This window comes from Carlito syrichta, unplaced genomic scaffold (genome assembly GCF_000164805.1).
Source record: "Carlito syrichta isolate Samal-C Ts95f unplaced genomic scaffold, Tarsius_syrichta-2.0.1 Scaffold302712, whole genome shotgun sequence".
Classification (NCBI taxonomy): domain Eukaryota; kingdom Metazoa; phylum Chordata; class Mammalia; order Primates; family Tarsiidae; genus Carlito; species Carlito syrichta.
Genome location: NW_007246808.1, coordinates 193,268 through 217,877, shown reverse-complemented (window position 1 = coordinate 217,877; position 24,610 = coordinate 193,268). Strand labels below are relative to the sequence as shown.

Here is a 24,610-nt window from a genome sequence, read left to right as displayed (position 1 = left end):
TTCCGCCTCAGCCTTCCAAGTAGCCGGAATTACAGGCATGCGCTACCACACCCAGCTGATTTTTTGATTTATTGTAGAGGTGAGGTCTCGTTGCCCAGGCGGGTCTCGAACCCGCGGGCTCAGGCAATCCACTCACCTCAGCCTCCCAAAGGTGCGGGATTACAGGCTGAGCAACCGAGCCCGGCTGGAAATAATTCAAAACTGGATTTCGGCTGGGGGAATCCATTAAACCACTTATTCCCCTGAGCTCTGATACAAGATTTATTCATTTAAAGCAAAAGTCCACATGATTAAGGTCATAAAGGAAGAGACATTTATAACTCTAGCTTCAGAAGAATCTAGTATTTTTTCATCAATATAAAAAAAGGAAATAATTAGATAAAAGAAAAACTCAGCCGGACTCGGTGGCTCAGCCTGTAATCCCAGTGCTTTGGGAGGCTGAGGTGAGTGGATTGCCTGAGCCCATGGGTTCGAGACCCGCATGGACAACTTGGAGAGACCTCATCTCTACAATAAATCAAAAATCAGCCGGGCGTGGTAGCGCGCGCCTGTAGTTCCAGCTACTTGGAAGGCTGAGGCAGAAGGATCGCCGGAGCCCAGCAGGTCAAGGTTGCAGTGGCCGGGAGTGGCCACTGCACTCCAGTCTGGGTGACAGAGTGAGACTCCAACTCAAAAAAAAAAGAAAAAGAAAAAGAAAAACCATCAGTGGCCCAAGGGAATCTAGCTGACAAGATTTCCTCTGATTCCATACCAAATATTTCAGTCAAGTAAGTTTAATTTGCATAAAAGATGGAACTGTCATAGGAACTGCCGACTCTTTTGTGGATACGTTAGAACAAAGAACCACTGCGCCATCATCATTTATTAACAAATAGCCTACACTGGGCCTCGGGACCACAGGGTAAGCTGGGTTGCTAGGAGAAAAATGTGTATGAATTATGGGGTTGAGGAAGGGAACATTCTAGAACAGCTGCCTCCTCCCCAGCTGATATGCTTCCCTTCCCGGTTTATATAAGTAATTGCTTCTACCTACATTCTCAGAGTTGTGCAAGTTTTTTTTTCACTATCTTAGAGCATTTTTACCCCCCTTGAAAAGAAACCCCATGCTCGTTATATCAGTCCTCACTCCTCCTTCCCTCAGGCCCAACTCCCGCCAGTCTGCTTCCTGACCCTATCCATTGGCCGGTTCTGGTCATCTCTTAAAAATGGAATCCTAAGTTCCGTGGTCTTTGTGTTTGGCTTCTTTCACCTCGCATAATGTCTTCAACATTCATCTGGGCCGTACGGTCGTCCCTTTGTTCTTCTGCATTCAGGTGTCCTGGCATTGTTGTTGAAGAGACTACGCTTTTCTCACTGGCTGGTCCTGGCTATAGATGCCTGGGTTTATTTCTGAGCTCTCCGTTCTATCACGGTCTGTGTCTGTCCTTATGTCGGCACTCCACAGCTGTATGTACACAGCCTGGTAGTGAGTCTGGAAATCAAGAAGTATGAGTCCCAACTCTGCTTCTCCTTTTCAATACTAAGTTGGGTATTTGGGACCCTGCCGGTTCCATATGAATCTGAGGTTCAACCTTTCCATTTTTGCAAAACAAAACAAAAAAACGCAGCTGGCACATGGACAGGGATTGCATTGGAACTGTGGACTGCTATGCTGCCATCTTAATAATATTATACCTTCCAGTTCACAGAGCATAAGATGTCTTTCCATTTATTTAAGTCTTCTTTCATTTCAGTAAAGTTTTGGAGTTTTCAGTATACAAATATAAATATACACTGTACAAGTATAAATTAACCAGTGTGCAAGGGAAAGACTTTCCTGTTCAAATCTAGTCCTAGGCTCGGTGGCTCAGCCTGTACTCCCAGTACTTTGGGAGGCTGAGGGGAGTGGATTGCCTGAGCCTGAGGGTTCGAGACCAGCCAGGGCAATTTGGTGAGACCTTGTCTTTACAATAAATCAAAAATTAGCCAGGCGTAGTAGCGCATGCCTGTAGTTCTGGCTATTTGGAAGGCTGAGGCATAAGGATCGCCAGAGCCCAGCAGGTTGACACTGGGTTGGCGTGAGCGTGCCACTGCACTCTAACCTGGGCCACAGAGTGAGACTTCGACTTTAAAAAAAAAAACTATTCCTAGGTATTTTATTCTTTTGAATGCTATTGTACATGAAATTTTCTTTTTTATTTATTTATTTTTTGAGTAGAAACTGCACTCTGTAGCCCAGGCTGGAGTGCAGTAGCAGACTCACAGCCACTGCAGCCTTGACTTGCTGGGCTCATGCAATCCTTCTGCCTCAGTCTCCCAAGTAGCTAGGACTACAGGCTTGCACCACCACACCCAGCTAATGTTTTTATTTTATTGTGGAGATGAGATCTTGCCATGCTGCCCAGGATGGTCTCGAACTTCTGGGTTCAGACAATCTTTTTGACTCAGCCTCCCAAGTGCTGAGATTACAGGCATAAAGCCACCACACCTGGACTTACTTTTTTTGAGTTGAGGTCTCCCCTGTTGTCCAGGTTGGAGTGCAGTGGCATGATCATGACTCACTGCAGCCTCAACTTCCTGGGATCAGGTGATCCTTCAGCCTCAGAGTAGCTGGAACTATAGGCATGTGCCACCACACTCAGCTAATTTTTTAACAAGGATGAGGTCTTGCTATGTTGCGTAGGCTGGTCTTGAACTCCTGAGCTCAAGCAATCTTCCTGCCTCAGCCTCCCAAAGTGCTGGGATTACAGGATGCCCAGCCTGAAATGTTCTTAATTTCCTTTTCATTTGTTCATTGTTGGTATATAAAAACACTAATTTTTTGTGACTTATTACCCTGTAATTTTGCTGAATTCATTTATTAGCTTTATCAGTTTTTTTTTTTTGTGTGTGATGTGGCTTGTATGGCATTTTTTATATATAGAATCACCTCACAGGGTCCATTATTATGTGAAAATTCATTTGTATCTCATAATGGTCTAATTCATGTTTAGTTCCATAAAATATCATAAGACAAATTACTTTAACAAACCCATGGTTTCAAAAAACGCACTTTACGCTTTAAAAAACTCAGCGAGAGGCAAAGCCCAACAGTCCCTCAAGTGGATCTTATGAGAAGGACGAGAATGCTCAACTTGCAGATATACCGGCTGGCAACAGAAACCTGCTTTCACATTCTACGTACATCTAAACTTTTTCATGAATGTGCACAGTTCTTGGGATTCAAAGCTGTCATCAGAAGACAGAGAGTTTTAGCGTTTCATACCTTAAGGAGGTACGCTGAAACTCTTAAACACACGAGAAGGGAAAGACAAGCTGATATCACTGAGTTAAAAAAATCATGGAAGAAATTCACCAGTGAGATTTCTGGTGAGAAATGTGAAAATCTACTGGAAAAAAAATCTGAACGGCATAATCAAAATAAGAAAGAAAAACCTCAAAGATACAGATCAAAAAACGAAATCTAATTGAGTAATGTCAGAATGTGATTAAGAATACACTTACACACAACACTGCACCTACAGTTAACAATGCTGTATTGTACATTTAAGAGTTTGTGAAGAGGACAGGTCTCATATTCAGTGTTCTTACCACAGTTTTTTTTAAGAGAAATATACTCACAGACAGTTTGCTATGTAGAAATGGAAGAAGAGTGAAGTTTTTAGTTGCTCAAAAATAGAAAATGCCAGCTAATTGTTATAATGAACTTTTATGAGCAAGCGTTCATAACAGTCTCTAAGATCAGTATCTCTCTAATGAATTAGCGATCACTTCTAGCAAATAACTGTATGCACATGTCATGTTCTAAAGTTTTTGAACTCCCAGACAGCAATACTTATCTCAAGTCGGAGATCTCAGATTTGAGCCAACAGTGTATCAAGAAGATTTTAGGAGATGAGACTAACGGAGATCACAAATAATTCCATTTAGTGATAATGACAAGCCAACTGGGTGCCTGGCACTGCAAAATAAATAGACCTAGTTCCTATCCCCAAGCTGTGTCCGGTGGAGACAGATGTGTCACGCAGTAAGGGAGAATCTCAGGGTTTCAAGGGAACACGCAGCAAGGGCTTAGAAGGGCCCTGGGAAGCTGACTTGAAGTGGAGAGGTCTCGAGTGAGGAGCAGGCAGTCAGGCTCAGGCAAAAACTCTAAGACAGGGTGATGTACAAGAAAGCTTAAAGCAGAAACAGCTAGAGCAGAAAGAGAACTGGGCTGGGTGTGGTGGCTCACACCTGTAATTCCAGCACTGTGGGAGGCTACGGTGGGAGCAGGGTAGTTCAAGGCTAGCCTGGGCAGCATAGCAAGACCGTGTCTCTGCAAATAAAATTTTAAAAATTAGCCGGAAATAGTGGCCCATGCCTATAGTCACACTCGCTAGGGAGGCTGAGGCAGGAGGACTGTTGGAGCCCAGGAGGTTGAGGCTGCAGTGAGCTATGATTGCACCACAGCACTGCAGCCTGGGCAACAGAGATCCTCCTTCAAAAAAAAGAAAAAAGAAAGAAAGAGAATTGTGCAGTTGTAGAGTCCATAATGTAGAAGACAGTAGAACAAGATGAAGCTGGAAAAGTCTCCAGAGCTCTAGTGACACCAAGTCGGGTGGGTGACAAGCTTTCCGCAAATGCCGATATTTAAGTAGTATGGGGCACCACTTGTCCTTCTTCAGTAAACAGCTCAAGTACTCCGAGAACACCTGGATCATCATGATTCATTTCCTCGTCTACACAGACCCCTTTTACACAGGAATGCTTATGCCCAGGTGAAAGCATCTACTTACGGTGTCAAGGATTTCTTTGGTATGAGCTGCTGACAGGCAGAACCGGGCTCTGGACTCAATAATTGGGGTTGCAGGAAATCCAACGACGACAACACCAATGTTCCGCTTCAGCATCTCCCGCCCAAAGGCGCTGTAAAGGGGAGCAGGGAGGAGGCATCAGGCGCCCGCTGCAAAGGCCCTGCGGTCCCGAGCGAGCTCAGCGCTATGGTGATGCTAGCACTGGAGAGTTTCAGTGAGTTGCCTCTAACCTATTCAAGCTAAAATGGACAGTTCCCACAGACTGTGAAGACTCAGTCCTATGGCAGTCTTCTCCCACATGGTGTCCCTCACAAGGGTGAAAGACCAATTTGTCTAAAGAGATGTGTGAATACTGCCTTAACAAGGGTCCTTGACACACAGGGGTAGTTCAGACAAACATACCTGAGTTTAATTAAAACCTGGTCCTTGAAATGTTAGGCTTGGCAGTTGAAACGATTCTTAGATTAGGAGGACGCAGAAAATTTGCTGTGACATGGGACATCTGTCTGCCAGCAGGGTGGCTGGCTGGCATTAGCTCTCAGACCAGGCATTTCTCTGAGCAACTTGGAGCGCAGCTGCCCCAGAGCTCAGGGCTTCCTGTGGTGTCTGCCAGGCCAGCTCATCCCCTGGTCCACACGACTCCTGTGTAACAGCTGCCAACCCCACCCCAAGACAAACTGGGGCCCGTGGCCTGCCCCTCACCTGTGCCATGTCTGACCAACACATTCTACATTTCATTTAATTTTGTTTACCAAATTATGTTGTTCTTTGTCATTTCCTCTTGTTGACCTACCTTCTTTCTTTTCAACTCCTTCCTGAAACTGTTTGAGGATAAAAAAATCCTGCACGTTTGGCATGACATGAATGCCAGTCCCTCCAGCCCTTCCCACTCTCTCCAGCACCAGCCCATCCTCCTCAATGTGCCTCCTTTGTGCCCAGATGAACCGTGTCCTCAGCACATGATCCCGACTGCCGAGGGCTTTACTCCAACTCTTTCCCACTGCCAAATCTTTCTCAAATTCTAAGCACACAGTCAGTTCCACCTGGGCAGAATAGATTAGACACAGTCCTCCCTAAAGAGAGTTCTGGACTGAGACCTCTGAATCTGGTAACTCTTCAAATTTATTTATGATAATCCCATTTAAAGAAGAATGAAGAAAACCCCTGAGCACCCCCCTGAAGGCCACAACTCCCACTACCACCGACTTCGTGGGAAAACCGAATTCCTCTTTTTCTCTCAGTGAGGACCCTGTCCCAACCATCCACTCACGAGATTCCAATCACCATAATTTCAGGTTCCCCAATTTAATTTTATCTCCCATATTCACCTCAAGAAACATTTACTGGGTGCCAAGGACTGTGGTGGGTGAGTCTTAGAGATTTAAGAAGAAATAAAAATATTTGCTCTTTTCATGAGTTCAGTAGAACCTGAGAAATTATTCTTATCTAATTTTATATCCAATATCCAACTCAAAACGCACCCATCCAAAAACTACCACTAAGCTTTTTTTTTTTCTTTTTTGAGTTAGAGTCTCACTGTGTAACCCAGGTTGGAGTATAGTGGCACGATCACGGTTCACTGCAGCCTCAAACTCCTGGGCTCAAGGAATCCTTCTGCCTCAGTCTCCTGTGTAGCTGGGACTACAGGAATACACCACCATGACCGACTAATTTTTTGTTGAGATGTGGTCTCGCTATGTTGTCCAGGCTGGTTTTGAATTCCTAGGCTCAAGCAATCCTTCCACCTTGGCCTCCCAGAGTGCTGGGAAGGCGTGAACCACCAAGCCTAGCCAAGTTTTACTTTTCTCACTAAGCAGATCATGCCTTTATTCTACATCTCCAGTGCAACTTTGCATATAATTAAATTTGTTCACTATAATTATTGTTCATTTGTTTTTCAAATGTCTCCTGGTTTCATTACACATCTGGACTTCTCAAATATACTGAAAGCCATCCCAGGACAAAGCATCCCATTATGCGCTCCTTGCACTAACCAAGACAGCAGTGTGCTCAGCACATCTGGAAAGCATTCAGTGACACACCCTGACACGGCCTTTGCAACCTTGCAACCCCTGCCCCCTCGGGCACTGCACTGGGGGCAGCTACCTCCTCAGTGGAGCAGATACTACACCGTGGCCTTGGCCTGATGCTTCCTTTTCCAGATAGCTGGCTCTCGGCCCCTTCTAGTTTTTGCTCAGGCGTCACCCTCCCTTCCTGAGGAGGCCTGCCCCGCCCACCCTGTGAGATGTGCCATCTGCCCGCCCACGGGGCACTCTCCATCCCCCATGTACATCCTGCTGCTTCTTCCACAGCACGTGACCCCTGCTAACATCCCACATCGGCCACCTGTTTACCACGTTGGTCTGCCTCTTACCCCACTACCACAGAAGTTACTCAAGGACAGGATGTGTGTGTTTTGCTCATAGATCTATGCCAAGCCCCTAGAAGGGTGTATTTAGCTCAAATGTTTGTTTAACAAATTAACATGTTTTGCCACTTGGCATCCACTATCTACTCTATGGCATAGCTATCTAACGAAGGTGAACACAATGAGGACAAGACGATATTCCCTAAGGAAATACATCAGCCCGGTCTCACTTCACAGATGCCGCAGGCTGTGACCCACAGAGCACGCACCCGATCTTGGCAGGCATGTAGAGCATCAGCGGCACCACGGGCGAGTCCTCGTTGCCGTAGATGATGAAGCCCATCTCCTTGAGGCGTCTCCGAAAGTACTGGGTGTTCTCAGCCAACTGCTGCACACATTCTCGGCCTGAAAAACCGCGGGAGAGAGCACAACGCGACTAAGAAAAAAGGAAAGGAAGAAAGGCAGCAGCCTCCCCAACCTCCATCCGTACATCAGTCCTACGGCGAGTCTCTTCCACGTCAGCCTAAAGTCGTTTGCACAGGAACTGTGTGAAATGCAGATGTCAGTCAGTCCACCTCACTGTGCATTCTGTCATTCTAACTGTTAATAGCAGGTTTTATAATCATGGAAACAGCAAGGCTTAATGACTCATCCTTCCATGGCACATCAGCATCCCCAGAGGATCTCAGCTCTGCCCCTGAGCACCTGAGCACCGCACACATCTCTCAAATGCAGACAGGACACTTATTATTATCTTCGCTTTACAGGTGACCCAAAGGCGTGACTGGCCAATAGTTGCACAGTGGTAAGCGGCCCCCCAGCTTCCATACTTGTCCCAACTGACTGTGCTGCACATAATTTACATGTAATATCAGAGATACTGCCATCTTGACCCCAACATTTTCATCTTAAGAGCATTTTATGTTGCTGTTTCCTTCAAACTCTTACTAGACACCAATAGTATATCTGTAATAATATAAAATCATGTTTAGTATTGTTGTCATCTTCCCTAAGACACGAGGAGATTAAAACATATATTTCTCTAGCTGCTGACTAAATATTAGGACAGGTTTTGACGTGATGGTAGGTCAATCTTTGAAAAGATGTCCATTGTTCTGTCATACAGAGCAACACAATACATTCAAAAGACCAGCTTGCAAAGGGCTAAGAACTGTTTCATGATCTTCTAAACCAGGAATACTAATGAATAAAAAGAAGGTTGCAGTGATCCTCTCATATGTATCAATATTATAAATCCAGCAAATCCCCATTTTAAAAAATCTAAACATGATACAGTTCATATGACAAATAATCAACCAATCAGACACACAGATGCCTCACAAATGTCCTTAAAATTATAATACTAACATACCCACTATTCATGGGACGCTATGCTAGATAAACTGGGCACAAACAACCCCTAATCAATATTCTTTTTTGTAAATAATTTCAAGTTGACCAGAGAAAAACACTAACATTTACATTAGCCTTATTAGTGTGAACACTAAAGAACATCTTTTTTATTTAATTTTTTGTTGTTGTTTTGAGTCAGAGTCTTACTCTGTCACCTAGGCTAGAATGCAGTGGCACAATCAAGGTTCACTGGGGCTTCCACCTCCTGGATTCAGCCAATCCTCCAGCCTCAGCCTCCCAAGTAGCTGGGACTTCAGGCATGTGCCACCACACCCAGCTAGTTATTTATTTTTTTGCAGAGACATGGTCTCGCTATGTTGTTCAGGCTGGTCTTTTTTTTTTTTTTGAGTTGGAGTCTCACTCTGTCGCCCAGACTGAAGTGCAGCGGCCGCTCCCGGCCACCGCAGCCTTGACCTGCTGGGCTCCGGCGATCCTTCCGCCTCAGCCTTCCGAGTAGCTGGAACTACAGGCGTACACTACCACGCCCGGCTAATTTTTGATTTATTGTAGAGATGAGGTCTCGCCAAGTTGCCCAGGCGGGTCTCAAACCCACGGGCTCAGGCAATCCATTCGTCTCAGCCTCCCAAAGGCGCAGGATTACAGGCTGAGCCACTGAGCCCAGCCAGGCTGGTCTTAAACTCCTGGGTTCAAGCGAGTCTCCCACCTCAGCCTCCCAGAATGTTGGGAATACAGGTGTGAGCCACTGCGCCCAGCCAAACATCATTTAAGTTATACGGTATGTCTTATGAAGAATAAAGCAGACATTTAAGTGTATTAAATGCATTGAGAACTGATGAGCCAATTACCTCAATGTCCCAGTAAAATTATCAACATATGCTTAATCTACACTGAGAAGAGACTTCTTCCATGATGTAGTGCCAGAGACTGCGCTTCCCTTCTTGCAGGACAATGTATGGAAAATGACAATTTTCATACACCAAAGCACAGGCAGTGCAGGACTGTGCTGCCTGAGATGGGAGACACAAGGTAAACGTCTGGGTGGCTCCCGTGCCACTAGGGGGCAGGCAGTGAGCTGCTGCACAGGGAAGGGGACCCAAGTTTGTCAGTTGAAATCAGAGCTGGGGAGGCCACGATGGCTAGAATTTGCTGGGCCAAGTCCAGGAGAGGAGCGAGGTACAGAAAGACTCTGAGGGATGTGCACAGGTATGAGACACTAGCAGATCTCCAGGAAGCCAGACCAAAATGACTCCTGCACTCATGGGAGCTGGGAGTAGCCTGTATTTTCACCCACCAGAATGGAAAGACCTTATTAACCCTGGGGTGTTTGATAGAGACGTCAGAAGGGTATCACCTTGGTAGTGCAGCTAGACCAGCCCAAGACTGAAAATTGGTCTGGACCCACCTAACAAATCTCTCTTTTTTTTTTTCTTTTTTTTTGAGTTGGAGTCTCACTCTGTCGCCCAGACTAGAGTGCAGTGGCCGCTCCCGGCCACCGCAGCCTCGACCTGCTGGGCTCCAGCGATCCTTCTGCCTCAGCCTTCCAGGGAGCTGGAACTACAGGTGTGCGCTACCACGCCCAGCTGATTTTTTGATTTATTGTAGAGATGAGGTCTCGCTGCCCAGGCGGGTCTCGAACCCGCGGGCTCAGCACTCCACTCACCTCAGCCTCCCAAAGGCACGGGATTACAGGCTGAGCCACCGAGCCCGGCTGGCCTAACAAATCTTAAAGGCAAGCCTCAAAGGGATCCAACCGATTCTAAGAACAAAGTCCAACATTACCAAAAGCAATACAACAAAATACAGTTTTTAGAAGTGGAACTTTTCACTGTATGTAAACGATAACTCATCAAAGTTGGTTTAAAAACTGAGTGACACTTTGTATAGTACAGACATTATTTTTCCCTAAACCCACTTTATTGTTTTGCAATTCACAAAATATTTCTTACCGCAAACTTACTAGTCCTCTTATCACAGATCGACTGGCCCCTGTTAAATTTCTTTTTTTCTAAACTAAAAATAGAACGACCATCCGATCCAGCAATCCCACTAGTGGTACATATCCAAAGCAAAGGAAACAGTGGCTCAAAAGGGCTATCTGCCCCCAAGTTTCCTGCAGTACTGTTCACAAGAGCCAAGCCAGGGGATCAGCCAATGTGTCCATCAGTGCGTGGATGGGTAAAGGAAATACATCTATACATGCTGGGATGCTACTCAGCCATAAAGGACGAATCTCTGCCATGTGCACAACATGGATGGAACCGGAGGTCACTACGTTAGGTGAAATAAGCCAGGCACAGAAAGGCAAATCCACATATTCTCACTTATATATGGGAGCTGAAAAAGCTGATCTTGTGGAGGTGGGGAGTGGAATGGTGGACCCCAGAGGCTGGGAAGGGTGGAAGAGGAGGTGAAGAGCGGTTGGTGAATGGGTACAAACAGAGAGAAGGAGCAAGTTCTGGTGTTTCACAGCACAGCAAGGTCACTGTAGTTAATGATAATTTACTGTATATTTCAAAATAGCTAGGAGAGTTAAAATGTTTCCAACACCAAGAAATGATAAATGTTTGAGGTGACAGGTATCCTAAATTCCCAGATTTGATAGTTATACGTTGTATGCCTATATCAAAATATCACATGTACCCCATAAATATGTAGAATTTTTATGTATCAATTTTTAAAAAAGGAAAGCCAGATGCAGTAGCACGCACCTCTGGTCTCAGTTACTTGGAAGGCTGAAGTAGGAAGATCACCTGAGCCCAGGAATTCAGGGCTATAGCATACTAAGAACACACCCGCACTCTAGCCTGGGCAATATAGTAAGACCTCATCTCTTATTTATTTATTTATTTGGGTTGGAGTCTCACTCTTGCTCAGGCTGGAGTGCAGTGTCACGCTCATAGCCACCACAGCCTCAACCTACTGGGCTCAGGTGATCCTTCCGCCTCAGTTTCCAAGTAGCTGAAACTACAGGCACGAACCACCACGCCTATCTAATTTTTTTTATTTATTGTAGAGACGAGGTCTTGCCAAGTTGCCCAGACTGGTCTTGAATCCCTGGGTCAGGCAATCTTCTCGCCTCAGCCTCCCAAAGTGCGGGGATTACAGGCTTGAGCCACTGTACCTGGTACCTCATCTCTTTTAAAGAGAAAAAAGAAAGGAAAAAATGTTTTTCATTCCAAGGAAATCAAGAAAAATTATCAAGAAAAAGAAGACATGTTAAGAGACTCAGACTATAACTTTTCCACTGATTGCTCTATCAATCTAAGTAAGCTTTCTTTTCTTTTTTTAAGCAACAGAGCCTCCCTGTCACCCAGGCTAGATTAATGTGATCATAGTTCACTGTAGCCTCAAATTCCTAGCCTCAAGTGATCCTCTTGTTTTGGCTTCCCAAAACACTGGGATTACAGGCATGAGCGACTACACCCAGTCTAAGTAAATTTTCTTTAGTAGAAGATGGAAATCTCAGTCCCATCATTCATTGTCATCTGTTCTCTGGCAAGAAGAGTCCCTGAAGAAAATACATCTAAAATAAGATTTGTATACACAATTCCTACTGGGAATCAGTACTTAAAATCCAAGTTATATATCTTTATTATTGCTAAGTAATATTCTATGGAAGGAAATACCACAATTTTGTTTATTCACTTACATGCTGATGGACATCAGAGTTGAGATTATCAACCTTGATTTTGGCAGCTATAAAGTCTAGATTAAAAAGAAATCTCTCCTAAAGATGTATTTAAGTATCCCCACTGTACCTAAATAAGGGAAGAATTACTAGAATTAGCAATATCAGCTCAGTTTCATCCGATTCTAACTGCTTTAGGTAAGTGGAAAATAACGCATTATTTGTACTTGACACATTAAGAAACAAGCCCAGAGATACTTTAGTTTTAAGTCAGCACTTCCAGGCAAATGCGGAGCGTGTATGAGTAAAGGCACCAGGGAGACGCAGGCAAGAGTGACACGAGGGAAAAGCCACCTTCCCATAAATGTGTCTCGAAAGGCCAAACTGTAATCACCACTGATGAGGAGAGGAATAAAGGAAGAGTCAGGACTGGGCTAGAGAAGGAGCCAGCCAGGTTTTGGTGGGACAGAGTGAAACCCAGAGATGACGAGATCTGTTTATCCTTTAAAACTACTAGACTGAATCATCAAACTGCAAATATCCACTATTTTTGACCTTTAAAAGGCAATTTCTTTTTTTTTTTTTTTTTTTAGTTGGAGTCTCACTCTGCTGCCCAGGCTGAAGGGCAGTGGCACACCCATGGCCACCCCAGCATCGACCAGCTGGGCTCTGGCAACCCTTCCACCTCAGCCTTCCAAGTAGCTGGAACTATAGGCACATGTTACCATGCTCGGCTAATTTTTGGTTTATTGTAGAGACGACGTCTTGAACCCACAGGTTCAGATAATCCACTCACCTCGGCCTCCCAAACTGCTGGGATTACATGCTGAGCCATTAAGCTCGGCCTAAAAGGCAATTTCTTATGGTCTAACTGAATAATTTCAGAGGGACTAATAAGAAAAGAAATAAAGTAGTCAAATAAATGTAGACAAATCAGGAAGCACTGGTGTTTACACACATGTTGGAGAGTAGTCATCACTTACTTCCGAAGAGATGCTGAATTTAAATAGCAAGTTACCCATTTTGACTTAAATATCATATAAAATACTAATGCAAGAAGACCAGTTACCCTACTAGTCAACTCCAATCCACTAGCTCAGTGCTAAGGGGTTTTCCTACTGCAGAGTTTCAGCAAATATCTAACACAGACCTAAAACAAGGAAGAAAGTTTAGCATTGTTAAAAAAAAATACTAACCCTTAAAATGTTTTTACCTTTGCCTCAGAAAGAACACAGTAATATAAGAGGTCAGAAATCTTCCCTACTTTTCACATAAATCTTCACTTTTATGGGTGATAAGAAGCATAAAAGCAATTTGGAGAAAAAAATCTCCACTATTCTCTTGAACTTTACAAATAAACTTCACTGTGAAGCTGTTATTCTGTTGAACTTCTTCCAATATCGTTTGTTAGAATAAAACTGTTTTTAGAACCTCTGCTATAAAAGATCTACAGCTTGGTATGGAAGATAGAGAAAAGTACACGTGCATGTAACTTCTCAGAAAAGGCAGCCTTCAACTTCTTTGCAACCCATTTTATGTTCAGGAAGGAAGGAAACAATATAAAAGATCAACAGGTTGTGATGGCATCACCTGATTTAGTTCTTTTAAGGAAATAGAAAGCCTAAATAAGCAGAGTGGCAAGAACACCACGATTATCGACCTAGTATAACCACCAGATACTGACCAGCTCAAGTCACTTCACTAAACAGAATTAGGTTGAGAGAACTAACTTTATTAACTACTATCAGATAGATTTGGAAGTTATACTGGCTGCATTCAGTCATTTTTGAAAGGAATATTTTAATAAAGTCTTAATCTAAATTTTTCAGGATTCTCAACCATGTCATCCTAAGGTTAGAAGGAACTACTGTATTATTACTCAAAGAAACTTCATAAGCCCTTCCAGGCAGGGATCACTCAGAACAGTGTTCTGAGCTACACAGTTTCTGAGGTCTCAGGAGTGGTTTAAAAAGCAGGATAAAGTCTATGTAACAAAGAAAGGGTTACACTGGCAGCAGATATTTTGCCTTAAATTTCTTTTTTTTTTTTTTGTCGGAATCTTACTCCGTCACCCAGGCTGGAGTGCTGTGGCACGCTCATGGCCACCCCAGCGTCGACCTGCTGAGGTCCAGTGATCCTTCTGCCTCAGCCTTCCAAGTAGCTGGAACTACAGGCATGTACTACTACATCCAGCTAAATTTTTTATTTATTGTAGAGATGAGGTCACGCCAAGTTTCCTGGGTTGGTCTCGAACCCGTGGGCTCAGGCAAACCACTCGCCTCGGCCTCCCAAAGTGCTGAGATTACAGGCTGAGCCATGGAGCCCGGCCTTGCCTTAAATTTCTACTGACTTAGAATTGTGATTCAAAAAGTACAGCATGTACTCACCTGCTTAAATAGTGACACCAGTTTCAATACAGTTGATGAGCTTTCACATAACTTATACCATAATCAACAACATGTGCTTGAGTCTGCAGCTTCAAAAATAACATTTCCAGTGTAAACTGAAATCTTTCAAAATTAAGCACACAGATATAAATGGTGCTGGGCCAAAGCTGGTCCCTTATTCACATACACTCTACTACCCAGCGCCTATTCTTCTTAGATTTCCTGGACATGCTGATTTAATCTGCCTTTCTGTGAAAAATAAAATATAAGTATTGGCACTCCTCAGACTTCGATTTCCAATTAATTATAGTGGGCTGGAAGAATTGAAGTTGAACAACTTCCCCACCCCTCCCTTTTTTTTCTTAAAGGGCATAATCTCAAAGTAGGTAAGAATAGACATATACGGGTTTTCTCAGCTTACAGTCCCCCAAACAGAATAAATGGCTCCAAGAACAGTTTCAGTTAGTTCTCAGCATTAACTAGGAATTAAAGGACATAAAACAATAAAATAAGGAATAATAATACCCATCATCTTGTTCTAACATATACTACCAAAATTACTACATTGTGGGTGTTTCATATATCTCCTTTATTTAATAAATTATGCTAAAAATTGAACTCAATTGTTAATCTTTTATTTTAATTTTCTGTTCCAAAAGTCTTATTTTTTAGTATTTGGAAGTTTACTTTTTCTAATATTTTACTTAGGCAGGATTATACTGCAGGGAGAAAATGAACACACTTCACTCCTGAGGTTTTTCTCTTCAAAAGTATTTTTAAAAATACTTTTCCATGGCTCACACCTGTAATCCAAGCACTTTGGGAGGCGGAGGTGAGAGGATTGCCTGAACCCGTGGGTGCGAAACCAGCCTGGGCAACTTGGCGAGACCTCATCTCTACAATAAATAAAAAGTTAGCCAGGCGTGGTGGCACATGCCTGTGGTTCCAGCTACATGGAAGGCTGAGGTGGAAGGATCACTGAGCCCAGCAAGTTGAGGCTGCAATGGCCATGAGTGTGCCACTGCACTCTAGCCTGGGCGGCAGAGTGAGACTCCAACTCAAAAAACAAAATAAAACAAAACTTTTCCAGGAAAGTTAAAACCAGGACATGACAAAGTATGTCCTCCACTGATAGCAGAAATAAGCGTAGGTACCCTTACTGTTTACTGTGCCTATATTAAGAATGTGTCTCCACTGCAATCTACTACTGGAGACTGTACCTTAGACCTCTTACACAAAGTGTTTACAATATTAGGTAAGTCAAGGCACAAACTATGTGCTCAAAGTTGACTCCCTCAGTAAATGTGGAAGCAGTACTGACTTCCCTTTAAGGCAAAGATAGTACATAAAATAACGAGCACAGTGCCAGGCTCAATAAAGGTTTCCTCTCTTCCCTTTGTCCAGGAAAGCAATTCCTAAACAGGGAAAATTGCACTTTGCTTTGGTTATTACATCTCTAGATATTACCATGTCCAACTTCTAGCCCTCCTTACCTTCTAATAAAAAAGTACTTCATAGTCTATCACAAACAAATGGAAGAATATGCTGATTTATACTAATTTAACTTTACATTCTCTGGCATCACAGAGCTAGACTAATTCCAGTGTTAGGACAGTAGCTCAATCTCTTCTCGGCTGGAGTGTCTCCTGCTCATGTGAAGGAGGAGACAGGAATGACTGTTGCTATTACACCGTTTCTAAGAACTTCAAATAGTTGGCACGGCAGAATTTCTCAGATGCAACTGAGATAACTTTTGAAAGAAATGAGCGAAACTGGGCTAAAAATTGTCAAGTTCCTTTCATGCTTAACATTTAAACCACGGCATCTTTTTTTTTTTTTTTTGAGTTAGAATCTCACTCTCTTGCCTAGGCTGGAGTGCGGTGGCATAATCATGGCTACCACAGCCTCAACCTGCTGGGCTCAGCCTTCCAAATAGCTGGACGACAGGTGCGTGCCACTATGCCTGGTTTACTTATTTATTTATTTATTGTAAAGATGAGGTCTTGCTCTGTTGCCCAGGCTGGTCTTGAACTCCTGGGCTCAGGTGATCTTCTAGCCTTGGCCTCCCAAAGTGCCGGTATTACAGGAGTGAGCCACCACGTGCAGCCTTGAACCATAGCAACTTTCGTATACCACACGGTAACTTCTGAGAGGATGAACAGACAGGCTTTCCCACATCTCCCTTTTAGAAACAAGCCATAGTTAAGAGTCATTTTACAGCTGAGAAACTAAACTGACATCCGGAGAGGTTAAGCATCCGAAAGTAGAGGAACCAGGATTTAACTGCTCTAGTTCTTCTGGTTTCAAACACTGGACTCTTCACCATGATTCACTGATCTACTCTAGCTCCTGTCCTGGACTGGCAGGACTGACTAAAAGAGAATGCTAGGTAACAGAGGAAGTTCAAAGAGGAGTAAATGAGTAACGGCCCAATTGACAAGTAATTGATAGTGCTCGCTGGTCCATCCTCCCCGAGTCTCGCTTGCTTCCAAGGCTAACAAGGCCTCCACCACCTCACACCACGTCTACCTGTTCTTTGGCTCTACGCCACCTCACAGCAACCCAAGGCAGGGGGTGGTGCACAAAGACTATCCTTTCCAGTTTTCATCTAGGATTTCCTCCATCCCCTGTCTTTCAAAGGTGACACCTTGCAAAATTGCAGTCGGTCACATCCAGCATTTCTCAGCAAGACTGCTACTGCATTTGGGGCAGAACGACTCTTGGTTGTTAAGGCTGTCCAGTGCCCGTAGAGCATTTGGCGCTATTGGCCTCTAGGCAATATATGCCAAGGACACCTGCTCCCAGCCAGCCTGTGACCAAAAAATACCCCTAGCATATTTCATATGCTTCTTAGGAAGGCGGCCCTCTCCCTAGTTGGTGGAGAACTATTATTGGTTCAAAAATTTATTTCCTCAGAGGGACCATGGGTTTCTCCCTTGTAACCTTAAACCTGAATTGGAGAGTCACTGTCACTCATTAGCTATGAGATCTTAGGTATGATTTTACTTCCTTAGATTCAATTACCATATTTACTCTGGAAGAAGATATTAACATAAGGCAGTCTGCTATAGAGTACAAAGCCACCTGTGGAAAATCCTGTTAAAATACAAGCAATCTGACTAGCAGTACAGTAAGTCCCCTACATGTGAACCTTCAAGTTATGAACTTTAACCATACACACTTGCAGTTTTCTGTGTATTATTCCTCTCTGCCAGGTGTCAGTATAGCCTGTTAAAAAACATTCAGTATTATATAGCCAATTGTGTTCTTTGGGTACCTGCTAACTCTGTTGGACTTGAAACAAATTGGACTTACAAACATGCTTTCAGAACAGAACTCGTTCATATGCTGGGGACTTCCTGTATATTAAAAAGGCAATACCTTATGATTAAGTAGAGCCTCTCCCCAGTAGCCCCTTTCCTTATATATTTTTGTATTTCTTTCTGGAATTTTATTTCTGCTCTATTAATTTGACGGTTACAAAGTACTATAGCTAATATAATAAATCTTACTCCACTATTACGCTACTATTTTGAGTTTTCCTCCTCATTCTTTTATTATTATTGTTGCTATTTTTACTAAGTTATAGTCTGTGGCCCATAAAATTCACCCTTCTCAAGTTTACAATTCAGTGATTTTTAGTATTCATGAAGTTATGCAGCCATCACCACTACCTGATTCATCACCACTAACAGCAACTCTGTACCCACTGGCAGGCACACCCACTCCCTGACACGTTCCCTGGGCAATCCCTAATCTCCTTTCTGTATCTATGAATTCACCTATTCTGAACAGTTCGTATACACAGAATTACAAAATACTGTGATCTTTTGTGTCTGGCTTCTTTCTCTCAGCATACCGATTTTAGGGTTTATCCATGTTGCAGCATGTGTCAGTATGTCATTCATTCTTTTTCATGGCCAAATACTACAACTTGTGTGGAAACACCACACTTTGTTTATTCACTCATTAGTTGATGCACATTTAGATTGTTTGCACTTTCTGTCTATCATGGATGAACATTCATGTACAAGCTGTTGTATGGTATGTTTTCTTTTTTTTTTTTCTTTTTTCTCTATATTTTTTGAGTCGGAGTCTCACTCCATCGCCCAGGCTAGAGTACAATGGCATGCTCACAGCCACCCCAATGCCAACCTGCTGGACTCAGGCAATCCTTCCGTCTCAGCCTTCCAAGTAGCTGTAATCACAGGCGCACGCTACCACGCCCAGCTAATTTTTGATTTATTGTAGAGACGAGGTCTTGTCAAGTTGTCCGGGCTGGTCTCGAACCCGCAGGCTCAGGTAATCCACTCGTCTCAGCCTCCCAAAGTGCTGGGATTACAGGCTGAACCACTGAGCCCGGCCATGTTTTCTTTGTTTAAATGGATACATAATATATTTATGAAGTACATGTGATATTTTGCTACATGCTTAGAATGTGTAATGCACAAGTCAGATTTATCTGAGGCATCCATTGGTTTGAGTATTAATCATTTCTATGTGTTGGGAATAATTCAAGTGCTCTCTACTCTGCTGTCGAATAATTCTGTTCTTTTGGTTATGTGCCTAGGAATGGATTGCTGGGTGATAAGGTAAGTCTGTGTTTCCACTTATGAGGACTTGGAAACTTATAAGGAAACTTTCTCCGAAATGGTCGGACCATTATAAATTCCCACTAGCAATACAGGAAGGTTCCAATTTCCCACATCCTCACCAACCGTATTTTCTTTTTTTAATTTTAGCCATCCTAGTTCAGCGTGAAGTATCTTGTGGTTTTGATGTACATTTCTCTAATGACTAATAGGTAGAACTCTTCTGTTCCTACTGGCCAGCTGTATATGTTTTGGGGGGAAATGTCTACCCACATCCTTTCTCTTGATGGAGCATCCTCTGAAATAAAAAAACTTTTCATTCTGATGATGTCCAATATATCTATTTTTCTTTGGCTGCTTGTTCTTTTTGGTGTCATTAACTAAAAAACCACTGCTTAATACACAGTCATGCAGACTTATACTGTTTTCTTCTAAGAGCTTTATAATTTTAGCTCTAACATTTAGGTCTTTGATCCATTTTGAGATAATTTTTATATATGGCGTATAAGGTAGGAGGTCCAATATCATTCTTTTTTGCTGTTGTTTTTCGAGTCAGAGTCTCACTCTGTCGCCCAGGCTGGAGAACAGTGGCATGCTCACGGCCATCTCAGCTTCAATCCACTGGGCTCAGGCGATCCTTCCACCTCAGCCTTCCAAGTAGTCATAACTACAGGCATGTACTAACATACCCGGCTAATTTTTTTTTATTATTATTATAGAGACGAGGTCTCACCAAGTTACCCAAGCTGGTCTCAAATTCCTGGGCTCAGGCAATCCTCTTACCTTGGCTTCCCAAAGTGCTAGGATTACAGGCTTGAGTCACCATGCCTGGTCTAATTTCATGCTTTTACACGTGGATATCCAGTTGTCCCCATTCATATGTTAAAAAGACGACTCTTTCCCCATTGAAATGTGCTGTTGAATCTCAACTGACCATAAATGCAGAAGTTTACTTCTGGACTCTCATTTCTATTCCACAGGCTATATGTATCTATATATCTATATATCTACATATTTATATACTATACTTATGTTGTACCATACTTTCTTGATATTATAGCTTTAGGTCAGAACAAATTTCTGTTCTTTTTCCAGACTGGCTGGAAAAAATGGATCTCTTACATTTCTATATGAATTTCAGCAGATTGCCAATTTCTACAAAAAAGGCAGTCAGGATTTTAATAGTGATACTGTTGAACCCGTAGATCAATTTGGGGAGTGTTGTCATCTTAACAAGATTAAGACCTCCAACTCTGAACATGGATAAATTCAGAACATGGATAAGTTCATGAACATGGAAATCTTTTCATTTATCTAAGTTTTCCTTCTCTTTTCTACTTTCATCTCTAATTTTCCCTAATAGGGGAAATTTGTTTTAAAAGAAGTTTTAAAGGCTACACAAAGTAGTCTGGCAAGGATACAGAACAGTGGAACTCTCACAATTGTTCGAGAGAATATAAATTGGGTACTTTGTAAATATGACAATATATGCTGAACCTAAACATATGCCTATTCCATTACTCAGTAATTCCATGCCTAGATACACATTCCCAATAGAACTGTGTGTCAAAACACATGTAGTGTACTGAATGTCACACAGTACTCTTAATAACAGCCCAAATCAGAAAACAATCCAAATATCCATCAGCAGAATGGATAAACTGCATTGCAGTCAAGCAACGAGATAAACAAACAAATTTCAAGGCAAAATGATGAACAAAAGAAGGCAGATCCAAAACAGTGACTGGATGTCTTGTATGATTCCACTTCCATGAAGTTCAAGAATGAACAAAACACAGAGTGACAGAAGTCAAAACACTGGTTATCTCTGGCAAGGAGGAATGGACTGGGAAGCGGCACAAGTAAATCTTCAGGGATACTGGCAGTGTTCTATAATATGATCTGGGTGGGTCAGATGAGTATACAGTGATTCATGAAATTGTATGCCTAATATCTGTGCACTCTACTGTATAAATGTCAACACTTCAATTAAATTATTTATTTTTATTTTGTGAGTTGGGGTCTCACTCTGTTGTCTAGGCTGAAGCGCAGTGGCACCATCACAGTTCACCACAACCTTGACCTCCTGGGCTCAGACAATCCTCCTGCCTCAGCCTCCAGAGTAACTGGGACTGTAAGCACGCACCACCATGCCTAGCTAATTTTCAATAAAAACAAAAATAAAGTTTAAAATACTTGGAAAACCACCTGAAGTTTAAGAAAATGGAACAGGATAGAGATTCTTGGAAGCAAAACCTCAATTTCTCAACCAACTATCTTCTTCAATTTCTCAACCAACTCATCTTTGACAAAGCCCCCACTCACAACCACTGGGGAGAGGAGATCCTATTCAGTAAATGGTATTGGAAAAACTGGCTGATCATTTGAAGAAGAATGAAACAGGACCCCTACCTATCACTATACACAAAAATCAACTCTAAATGGATGAAAGACCTAAACATAAAACCTTAAACTATAAGAATGTTAGAAAATGCAGGAGACACCCTTATGGGAATCAGAATAGGCAACCGGTTCCTAATCAAAACCCCAGATGTCCATGCCATAAGAGATAAGATAGACAAGTGGGACCTCATTAAACTGAAAAGTTTCTGCAAAGCAAAAAAACTAATAAGACAGTGGGGAGACAGAATGGGAAAATGGGAAAAAATATTTACCAACTATACCTGACAAAGGCCTAACATCCAGGATCTACAAGGTACTCAAATGTGAGGAAAGGAAAAAAAACAAACAGTTCCATTAAAAAGTGGACAAAAGACGTGAATAGATATTTCACAAAAGAAGACATACAGGCAGCCAATAGACACGTGAAAAAGTGCCAGCCTCTCTAATCATCAGAGAAATGCAAATCAAAACCACACTGAGATACCACCTAACCCCAGTAAGAATGGCCATTATTAATAAATAAAAGAAAACAACAGCCGGGCTCGGTGCTCAGCCTGTAATCCCGCACCTTGGGAGGCTTAGGTGAGTGGATTTGCCTGAGCCCGCGGGTTCAAGACCCGCCTGGGCAACTTGGTGAGACCTCATCTCTACAATAAAAAAAAAAATTAGCCGGGCGTGGTAGCACGCGCCTGTAGTTCCAGTTACTTGGAAGGCTGAAGCTGAAGGATGGCCGGAGTCCAGCAGGTCAAGGCTGTGGCGGCCGGGAGCGTGCCACTGCACTCCAGTCTGGGCGACAGAGTGAGACTCCAACTCAAAAAATAAAAAATAAAAAAAAAAGAAAACAACAGATGCTGGTGAGGATGTGAAGAAAAGGGAATGCTTTTACACTGCCGGTGAGAATCCAAAGTAGTTCAACCTCTATGGAAAACAGTGTGGCGATTTCTATAAGAACTAGAAATTGACCTTCCATATGATCCAGCAATCACCCTACTGGGAATATACCAGAGGAACTAAAATCACTCTATAAAAAAGATACCTGCCCACACATGTTTACCGCAGCACTATTCACAATAGCAAAAACGTGGAACCAATCATGTTTGGTTGATCTCTCTATTTATGATTTTAAATATAGCCAAGTACTACTTAATAATCTCCTTTTTCACGCCGGGTGCTGTGGCTCAAGCCGTAATCCCAGCACTTTGGGAGGCAGAGACCAGAGGATTGCCTGAGCTCAGGGTTCGAGATCAGCCTAAGCAATATGGCAAGACCTCATCTCTACAATAAATCAAAAAAATTAGCCAGACGTGGTAGCACATGCCTGTGGTTCCAGCTACTTGGAAGGCTGAGGAGGAAAGGATCACCTGAACCCAGCAGGCAGAGGCTGCAGTGGCCATAAGCATGCCACTGCACTCTAGCCTGGGTTACAGAGGGAGACTCTGACTCAAAAAAAAAAAGGAGGAAGAAAACTCACCTTTACTTAAAAACAACAGCAACAAAACAGAACCACCTCAGTATCACAGGAGTGGCCTCAGGTACTCTCCTCTTATCTTAGCCTTTGCTGTGACAACAAATCTGGAAAAAGACTGAAATCTGTGGTGCTATGTGTTCCAGGAATTTCTAAGACAGGGGAAGTGTTAAGAAAACAGCACTTCCGACTTGAAGCCTTGTCCTAGGACAGGAAATGACAGTATAAGGGGTTGGTCCTTCCTTTCCCCCTTTCTTCTTTTAAATAATCATATGAATGAATATACAGAACAATACTGGCAATAAGAACCTTTATTTTCCATGAGCTCATTGACTTCAATGCCCACAAAGGCGCATTTCCTGGGTGTTTTATCTAGGATCTTCCTTCTGCATAACCTGCCAAGAGTGGCAGCTGACGGAAGGCCAGCATGAAGGACCAGAACTCGACACAGCCCTAATGCCAGCTGCCTTCTTTGGAGAGCTACGGGGCAAGACACCTGGAATCATGAGGGTACAATGGAGCATAAAACTCTTCCATAATGAGAAAGTGAAAAGGACACCATGTTAGCACTAAAGTACAAATACATGCTTCATGGTAACGAGAAGGGTCAATGTGAGATTCTAAAACATCAACAGAAGTCTTCCTCAAACAGTTTTTGTGGAAAAAACATGCTCCCAGCCGGGCTTGGTGGCTCAGACTGTAAACCCACGCATTTGGGAGGCTGAGGTGAGCGGATTGCCTGAACCCGCGGGTTCGAGACCCGCCTGGGCAACTTGGCGAGACCTCATCTGTACAATAAATCAAAAAATCAGCTGGGCGTGGTAGTGCATGCCTGTAATTCCAGCTACTCGGAAGGCTGAGGCAGAAGGATCGCCAGAGCCCAGCAGGTCGAGGCTGCGGTGACTGGAAGTGGCCACTGCACTCCAGTCTGAGCGACAGAATGAGACTCCAACTCAAAAAAAAATAAAAATAAAAATAAATGCTCCCTAGAATGGATGGACTCTGAAACCCAGATCATTTCTTAAGGCCTAACACCTTTATCAAATTCGAGTGGGCAGTAAACATGGGGGGGGGGGCCAATTTCAGGAAGGGTAACCTGGGCCAGGGCTTGTGATGATCCTGAATTGAATAAGCCCTGGGGAAACAGGACTTTCGACATGCGCAAGCATATCCTCTCACAGTAAGAACTGTTGGGATTCCTGACTCCACTGACTCAGGAAATCAGATCTTCAGAAATAACTTTTACTTCTTCCAAGAAATGGGAAATGAGTTGGGCAAGTGAACATTTAGATCTGAAACCAAAAGTAACAAAAACAATTCCTAAGTCACTCTGGTTTTCTGATGCCTAGGGGAAATCGAACGAATTTTGAATTCCCACTAACTGCTACTTCTGTCGCCCAGGCTGGAGTGCAGTGGCACGCTCACGGTCACCACAGCCCCAACCTGCTGGGATCAGGTGATCCTTCTGCCTCAGCCTTTTTTTTTTTTGAGTTGAAGGATCACTCTGTCGCCCAAACTGGAGTGCAGTGGCCACTCCCGGCCACCGCAGCCTCGACCTGCTGGGCTCCGGCAATCCTTCCGCCTCAGCCTTCCAAGTAGCTGGAATTACAGGCATGCGCTA

The 24,610-nt window shown here is 43.2% G+C and overlaps 1 protein-coding gene across 2 annotated transcripts in view; it reads right to left on the bottom strand.

Annotated features, from left to right (window-relative positions):
- Positions 1-24,610, bottom strand: part of SPTLC2 (serine palmitoyltransferase long chain base subunit 2) — a 131,002-nt gene that overhangs the window by 3,778 nt on the left and 102,614 nt on the right. For both annotated transcript variants that reach the window (XM_008057054.2, XM_021711826.1), the window contains exons 10-11: positions 7,410-7,545; positions 4,755-4,884 (exon numbers count right to left, since the gene is read on the bottom strand). In XM_008057054.2, coding sequence (XP_008055245.1) covers positions 4,755-4,884; positions 7,410-7,545 — 266 coding nt within the window. The remainder of the gene's footprint in view (positions 1-4,754; positions 4,885-7,409; positions 7,546-24,610) is intronic.